We start from the raw sequence: 8,270 nt of genomic DNA, 5'->3' as shown, positions 1-8,270 counted from the left end.
AAGGAAAAAATATTTTCTAGTTTGGAAAAAACTATAATACTAAAAAAAATACAATTTTAACAAAAATGTCAATGCAGTGCAGGTTAGGATTCCCTGCCCTTTAATGACCATTTATTTTCTTTGTTTTAAGGCTGTCAAAGGATGAAATCATTGTGTTTACGTATCAACAGTAACCCCTCACGTCTAACAGAAACCAGTGACGCAAAGAAAGAACAAACCGGTGAGTTTGTGCTCTGGAGCATTCACAACTTTCTAGACGCAAAAGGAATCCAACCGCGCCCAGCTGGAAACCAGATGCTGGTGTTTGAATGAGTCCTCCCCACCCCCAATGACGACAGCACTGTCCTTCTAACGCCAAGAAATAGCCCCGCCCCCAAAAGTGAAGGCACACTCATCTAAAAAACACACACAAAAAAAAACACAAAACTGAAATCCTTAAACAATTCATGTACATTTTTACTCCTATATGCTATAAAGAATATTTACAAAATATTATGGAGTATTATACCCATTTAAAATACCAAGATAAGCCAAAAAAGTGAAGAAAATATGGACTCTACGTTATTACCTGTTATGTTTATTGCTGTTTGTTGGGGCTAAACATCTTGCTGTTACAAGCATGTCTCAGAGAGCTGGTTTGGTTGCCTTAGTAACAACTATTTGATTTAGTAAATGTGTCTGCTGTGCTGCTAAAAAACACTCTAATAGACCTTTTTATTTTCTAGTCCCCAAAATATGTAATACCAGGCAGCAGTGGAAAAAGTGCAGTTTAACTTTTCTTACTTTGTTTGTTTGTTGGTTGTCTCATTCTACACACACTACTACATTGATGTGCGTTCTTGAACGTGCCACATTGGATTGTCGCTAACCGATACTAGCGCTTGGTGTGTGTGTCCAGGTGTCCAGGTTTTTCTATCACAGCTTTATTCTGATTTATGAAAGACAATGTGTATCATATAATCCCATCAAACTGTCATTATAACTTTGAATTTTCAAACAGTTTCCGAGTTTTGAATAGGACGCTACCCATATGTCACTACTAGTCCGGGTCCCCGATTGGTCAAAGTTTGACCTGGAGCATGTGCTCAACGGCTATGCTTTTTGTATTATTATTATTAGTTTTTTTTCTTTTGCAGAACCTGAAAATTGACCTAAAATCTTGCATAGCAACGGTTGAACAGAAGAGTTTTGAATTCGGAAGCCAGAAACACGTATTTTTAGGCATTTTCTTGGACTTTTCCTTGGAAGTGGAGCCTTGAATGCACATTTCTGATCCTGGTGTGAATAGAGAATCCGTATGAACTGACTGAAGTTTGTAAATGTGTCTGCATTACTGCTTTAATAACCTCAACAGAACTTCCTTTCTTTTTGTACTTAAAGGATTTTATAGGCAGCAGTGGATGCAGTTTGACTTTTCGTATTTCGGTCAAAAAAGTGACTATTTCACAACATGGAAGACACATTCAGTAACAAATCTCAACACTATACTTTATTTGCCACAAAATTGCTTTTTACACAACTTTTTTTTTTTATTGCTCCAAGCTAACGTCACAATTTTAGCTAATTTTTGTGTCAGTAGGAAGTAACATTGTGTTATCATTTTTAGTATTTGGACTGTAATTGCACCTAGAGATGCTTTTTTTTTAATTTACAGCATAAAAATAACACTTTTCAAAAATTTTCTTAAGCAATTTATTATTTTTATTTTACAGTTTTATTTAAAAAACTCAATCCCCATCAGTCTCTGTGAAGGTTGTTAGACACACGTGTACATTGCGGTTAGACAACACTTTTTCCTTTATTGCCACTTATCGCCGGGATAAACCCCACAAAGCCCGAGGTTGTGGTATGCAGAACAACAAACCCATAATCTGAGCCAGACTACCTCACATCCTTTCAGGGTGGTAAAGTAAGAAACTCCTGATTGTACTACTAATTAAAAAAATATACCAGTCTTTTAGAAAACAGGGACACTTTGGTAATAACTGAAGGTTGTGTTTTTGCGACTCAAAATTTCAAAAACTTTTCAATCGGTGAATCATTTCAAAGCTGCCTTGAGAAAAACGTGTCCATCATTGACTTCTTGAGGAGTGTTTGCTGCTCAGTGTTGCTCAAATGTGGAGAGAGGTTTGACTAAAGCAGAGCAGGCCCTGATGAAGTTGTACTTGTTGAAGGTCCATGATTGAGATCAAACCAAAAACTAGAGATTTGTTTAACACTTAAGGAATCCAAAGATAGTGGGTACACGTAAGATCGGGTGTATGTCCTTAAATCATCAGAGGTTCAAATGTAGGAGTTCTTGACGAACGGTGCAGTTTCGTTTCTGAAGCTGCCCACCCGCGACGATCCCGTTCGACTGCTGCTTCTTGACCCCAACGACGTTGAGAGGCTGGATCGTGACCACTGTCTGGACCTAGACTCCAAACTGGATAGCGGTCTTGACTCAGAACCCGAACTCGATGCCGATTCATCCGACCCCCTCGTTCGAGAGGTCCGCCCCGTCGCGGTCGACCGTCCAGAACTGGTGGTGCGTCCTGATCTGGGCGTTCCCTCTGATTTGGAGGAGATGGAGGAAACGTCCGAGTTGCGGCTTCCGGACGACAGCTCGGAGATGGAGGACATCTTGGTCTTTGAGGTGATCTCTGACACGGATGACAGATCTTTGGTGGACTCGTTTTTTTCTGGGTCCGCTGTTGCTTGAACTTTTATTACCCTGAAAACGCAGCAAACAAAACTTTTATAGTAACTTTCATCGACCATATTTTCCACATTATGGGGTTACCGGGTTGTAAGAAGCACTGTCAATAAACGGTCTTCTAATGTTTCAAATAGGGGAGCATTGAACTACTGTCGAGTCTGAGATAAATCCAGTCATTCAGACTTGCATTCACAGTAACTCTAGAACCTGTTTGTGACACTCTAGCACATTTACAAAACTTATGAAGTTATGGACACACCGGGGACGTGACAAATGTTCAAGAACACACTAATACCTGGGTTCTTGAACATTGATTTAGCCCATGGACAAGCAGGGAGGGGCTTCCTCTTTTTTTCAACCTACAGTTGGAAGAGGCTTGGCGCAAAATCGGGAACTAGTACAAATCTTGTGAATTATGCTCCAGCTCTATTCCGATATACAAAAGACTTGGGGCCCAATCCGAATTCTTTCCTTCTACTTTCCCCTTGTCCTTCCCCTCCATTTGAAGGGGCAGTTTAAGTGCAAGTCGTGTCTGGGAAATTTATTTTTTAAATCCATCCCCTCCAAACGGAGGGTAAACTGCGTCATGCTGAGAAACGTTTTTCTTCATGGGGGTGGACACTGATCCACAGGTGTTTACAATTAAATGTAAGTGATGACATTTTTTGGTAGCAGGATCTTTTATGACATTTTTGTTTAAATAGAGATGCCAAGCGCTCCATAGAGTTGACTAATACTCACGTTTTCTTTCCCCCACAAAGGGGTTTGCACACTGACCAAAGGTAGAAAAAGCCTCCAGCCATGTGAAAGGCTGAGCCCACCCAACCGAGGAACAGCGGCGTCCCGAGGTCAAACCTGTCCAACAGGAATACCATCATTGTAAAAAAAATATATATATATATAAAAATTGAGTTTTAAAATGATTATGCTTGTTTAGAATAAAGCCTTTTTACTTACTTTAGTCCTGTAAAGTTTGGATTAAAGTATTCAACTGACACATATTGTGCATAAACGCCATATCCAGCTGCAGATAGTGCACCTTAAAAAAGACCAAAGACAGAGAAAAAAAAGCAAAATCTGTTGTGGAATTTAAAATATTTTGTCAGTAAACTTTACAGTTTTGTGTGTGGGTTTTTTTTCTCACTGTGCCATCAATAGTGTTGAACACTGTTCCTTTTTCAGATTAAGTCAATATAAATCAATTATAACTACTACATGACCTATTATTTTTACCCAGCAAGAACAGATCCCTAAAAAAAGAAAGTTATTTTTTTTATTAAATTATAAAATCTCCCTGTGAGGTAAAAAAAAGTGGCCTTACTAAGATTTCTTTGATACAAATTTTAGTCACTAAGACATTTTTTCTCAAATAAGGATTATTTTGTTGTTTAAAAAACTTTATTGATAAGATTATTTTCCTTGCAAGATAGAATAAAAACACATTTTATTGAAACAAGCATCTATTTAACTTTAAGATTCAGTTTTTTGCTTTATATTTATTATTTTATATGCGGCCAATATTTGTTTTTAGACGATTTAGTTTAAGGTGCTTTATTTAAAGGGGTAACAAGAAGTTAAAGAGAAGAAATTTAAGGCGGCACTAAATATCAAGAAATGCGATAATGTTGTAATTCCTGTCAAATCAAAGTTGATTGTTACTCTGTCATGTTTAATTTAATAGAAAAATTATATAAATTTTTTTGGGGAAAATTTGGGGGTTTTATAGAAACTAAAATGAGAACATCTTGAGACAGATTTGAGATATTAAGGACTATTTGGGGACTGTTCTGAGAATCTAATACAATTTCCAGTTACATTTTATTAACAGCTTCAATAAAGTCGATAATTTAAAGACCCATTTTGATGAAAATGGTGATTTTTTACGTATTTTTGTGCCATTTCCTGATGGTGAATGACATATATATAGAAGAAAATTAATCTCAAAATTGCATTTCTGAGTATTTTTTTATTCAACTTGTGAATTAGGAGCAGACGGAAAAAATTGAGTTTGAAAAAAAATCGTATTTTTGACGTGGAAATACGCCACTCCAAGCTCTCAGAAGCGGGGAGGGGAAGAGGGGGTGGGGTTGCTCCACCAGGGATTATCATGAACTACTACCTCTCTGCAGAGACTGTCTTAAAAAACAACAGGTTTTTTTTTAAATAAGTAAGTAATTAAAAGATCACTAGGAATGCTTTTACAGATCGGAGTAGGGCTCCAACATTTGCAGATGACATCCCAATATTTATATAAAAAGGATTATTTTGTTTCAGATGATCTATTGCAGATTATGAGTTAATTGTAAAACTGAACCTTAGATATTTGTTTCTTTATGTTGAAATGCAAATAAGAACTCCACTAGAATTGATAAAATACTGATGACTAAATGGATCAGTAAGGAAGGAGGTCAAGTATTTACCACTGATGATATGGCAGCATCCGCCTGCGTAGATCTTTCGATGCTTCGACAATTCTTTCCCACCAATGTATGTGCACTCCATGCCCAACAGACTGAGCACAAACCCGAGCATGCCCAGAGACAGCGCCCCCATGAGCAGACCTCTCACTATCTGGATGTGCACTGGAGACATGTAAGAAGAGAGGACAGTTTTGTCAAATGTTGACAAGAATCATGTAGATCAGTTAGACGCTCACTTACGCTCCACGGACCAGAGGACGCCAAAATCTCGACAGTTGAAGACGGCAGTTGAATCTGTGAAACAAGATCTCCATAAATTGGACCAGTACCAGGCCACTTTGATAATGGATGAGCCGCCCATTCCGCCAATGGCGCTGATCTTCCAGCCTTCCATGGCCATAGTGCAGGCCACGAAGATCCAGCCAAGGACGGATTGCAAGAAACCCCAGATTTGGACTACGCGGATCTTCATCCCTCTTCTGTAACTCAAAGGCTAACCAGATTTCTAAATCCTCTTCTGCGTAAAATATGTGGGTTTTTCTTCTGTTTTGGTTCCTACTGGACGCTCTTCCATTGGTCTTACATTCTTACTTCGTATTCATCCGGTTTTTACCCCAAAATCAATGAGAATCTTCTTTCTTGGCGCTCCCTGCGTTCAGTGGACGGGACAGACGGCGGTATGCGGCAGTGTGGTAGTGTAGTTTTCCAAGTATTTGTGCAGATGCAGGTGAGAACCAGCAGTTTTTTCGGTTCCCAGAAGTCCCAAAAAAAGTTGATAAAAATCTACACTGACGGTGCATGTTACTCATGTTACAGAATACAACATGCAGCTTCTACAGGCTTTCGTATTTGTACATAAACTGTAAGGGAGTCTGCTCGAACAAATGCGATGTTTTCTTAAAATTTCCCCATAATTAACTTCTACTAAGTTTTGAAATATATGGAAAAGAATTTAAATGTGACCCAACGGTCTAAAGGCCAAGACATATGCACCTGTATGGGTGCGTATGACAGTAAAAGGTCGTAGAGAGGAGTGCCGCATTTTAATGGAAGTGTAGGTAAGTTACCTTGAGGTTCATATGTCCGAGATGTCACGAAAATGGATCGTACCATTGTTGTGCGTTTGGTAAGTGTATAGTGAAGTCTTTATAAGTCAGTTGCACACACACTAGTGACCTATGGGTTATTCTGTCGTACGGTTCCCTTTCGCCACACTCCAGGCTCCATACTGAGTCCGTATACACGGGGTGTATGTGAGTGCTTGTAGGATCCCACACAAACTAAAAAAAGTGAAAAATTAGTATGATACACCTGCTTTGACCCTACTTTAGCCTTACTTACCCTTTTGTGTTCAGTGTTTGTTACGATACGAAATAATGTGCATGACCGCCTCCTAAGGGAGATGGTACAGTCATGTCCTACAGAATGTAGACGCAGTAAAGAAACTGCGCCACTTGGCGCCTTAGATTACCCCTAAAGGAGTTGGAGGAAGTGACTAGCTACAGAAATGTGTGGGCATCCTTGCTTATACTCCTGCCCTTACCATCTTGTCTTGGATGAGTGGAAGATAGTGTACAAATAGAAGGTATTTACTTAGTGCACTGACCATTTGTCCCTTGTGCGATCCTATGGGGTCCAGATGACCCAGGCCTTACATTGACGTGTTATCCATCCCATGACAAATGTGGATGAAGGTGGGCAGGATTTAATGTCTGCCACAGACACCAGTGAAAATCAAAAATAATTGAAGAAAAACTGTTTAGTGCACTGTCTTGTGGGGTCCAGATGACCCCACTGCCAATGTCAACACACCTAGGATACCACTAGGGTTACGCCTTGTTTCCACTGAGAGGTCCAGTATGGTCCGGTAGTAATTCGGACACGATGTTCACTACTTATCTTTTGTTTTTCTAAAGACCGGATAGGACGTCACTGGTTTTACAAACTGAGAATCTAATAAATACAAACATTTCACAATGTTTACTGATGACTCCACTCCACTGTGTTCTGATGGTGAAATTGTGGATGGTTTTATTCAACACTTACATTTAAACACGTTTTTTTGTCCGAAATTTGTTGAGCGCAATGCATAATGGTCTATATTTGCTAATCTAGTGAGCATCGATGCGCGCTAGTTTTTTGCAAAGACTTCTGGGAAATTTTGAGTGCACTTGATTTTGGAATTAGTAGATTGGGAGATCACTAGAAAATGGCGAACGCACTTTATAGTGATTAGGTCAGGAATTCGGACACAACCTAAGTAACGCTCCTTAAAAAAGACAAAAAGTACAAAATTGCCCTGGTGCAATCTTGGGATATATCGTGATATGGATCGTATTGTGAGACACGTATCGGGATTCATATCGTGTCACCAGGCTCTTGCCCATAATCAGCCCTAAACGGATCGATTGGGGTGGTGTTGCTTGGCAGAAAGTGATGACGGCATTAGAAAGCGCCAATATGGCGCTCAATTAAGCTAACATATCCAGGGGCCGTAGTCTTCTCAAATAGGGATGTCAATCCCTATTTGCTCAAACTGACTTAACCAGCCGTTTTCGTTCTTTAACCAGCTTCATACAGGAAGTTGAAGTGCTGTCCCTTTGTTTATAGCAACACAGCATTATTATTTTTGTAGAAAGTCTTGCCCAATTAGTCATGGTGGTTTTAGTATGATGGTCAGGGACACTTTTAGGATCTGGATGACTCCATTATCTGGTCATCAGATGATAATCATAAAGAATTTTTGGCAGAACAATAATAGCGGAACATATTAAAGCCTTAAAAACCGATAAGACTTTTGAATTGGACATACTAGACTTTAATAAAATTAAAGAGCTGGAAAATCTGCCAGAGTAGCTGAGTTTGATACTTATCGAGAAAAAATAAATAAAAATGTGTTGTTGGCAAAGAGAAACATGAACAGTGCTTACGTCAAAAGACTTTTTAAGCTGTTTTTTTGTTTAAATTACTTTGAATTATTACATAAAATAGCATTTTTATATACAAATGTTATATATTTTTCCCAATAATAAAATAAAAACGTTTTAAATAACTGTGGAGCTTCGGCAAATGACTAAAACAAGTTTCAATGAACAGATATACTTGAACAATGGAATACTGATATTAGTTATATAATTTTAAGGTATATAAAA

At 38.6% G+C, this 8,270-nt stretch overlaps 2 protein-coding genes across 3 annotated transcripts in view; one reads left to right on the top strand and one right to left on the bottom strand.

Moving 5' to 3' along the window:
• LOC112159978 (multidrug resistance-associated protein 4) overlaps window positions 1-8,270 on the top strand; it is a 55,973-nt gene that overhangs the window by 368 nt on the left and 47,335 nt on the right. The window contains exon 2 of one of the 2 annotated variants that reach the window (XM_036215694.1): window positions 131-220. The gene's annotated coding sequence lies outside the window, so the exon portion shown is untranslated. Of the gene's footprint in view, window positions 1-14; window positions 221-8,270 lie in introns of those variants that run through there. The other variant, XM_036215696.1, reaches the window with a different exon arrangement.
• On the bottom strand, window positions 219-6,013 carry si:busm1-52i16.2 (claudin-10). Its single transcript, XM_024294264.2, has 6 exons — window positions 5,359-6,013; window positions 5,119-5,280; window positions 3,656-3,737; window positions 3,440-3,553; window positions 569-2,713; window positions 219-395 (listed from the first exon to the last, which is right to left on the bottom strand). The coding sequence occupies exons 1-5, from the start codon at window positions 5,588-5,590 to the stop codon at window positions 2,284-2,286; spliced, it is 1,020 nt and encodes a 339-aa protein (XP_024150032.1). The 5' UTR covers window positions 5,591-6,013; the 3' UTR covers window positions 219-395; window positions 569-2,283.

The sequence above is a fragment of the Oryzias melastigma genome, linkage group LG2 (genome assembly GCF_002922805.2).
Source record: "Oryzias melastigma strain HK-1 linkage group LG2, ASM292280v2, whole genome shotgun sequence".
NCBI lineage: Eukaryota > Metazoa > Chordata > Actinopteri > Beloniformes > Adrianichthyidae > Oryzias > Oryzias melastigma.
Note: the sequence above shows the minus strand (reverse complement) of the source record. Positions and strands in the feature narration are given on the sequence as shown.

Excerpts from the sequence above, each read along its gene's own strand:
- si:busm1-52i16.2 (XM_024294264.2), bottom strand. The coding sequence starts at position 5,590 with ATGAAGATCCGCGTAGTCCAAATCTGGGGTTTCTTGCAATCCGTCCTT. Across the intron at positions 5,281-5,358 it reads CGTCCTCTGGTCCGTGGAGC|TGCACATCCAGATAGTGAGA; the intron begins GTAAGTGAGCGT and ends ACATGTCTCCAG. Across the intron at positions 2,714-3,439 it reads CTTTGTGGGGGAAAGAAAAC|GGTAATAAAAGTTCAAGCAA; the intron begins GTGAGTATTAGT and ends CTGCGTTTTCAG.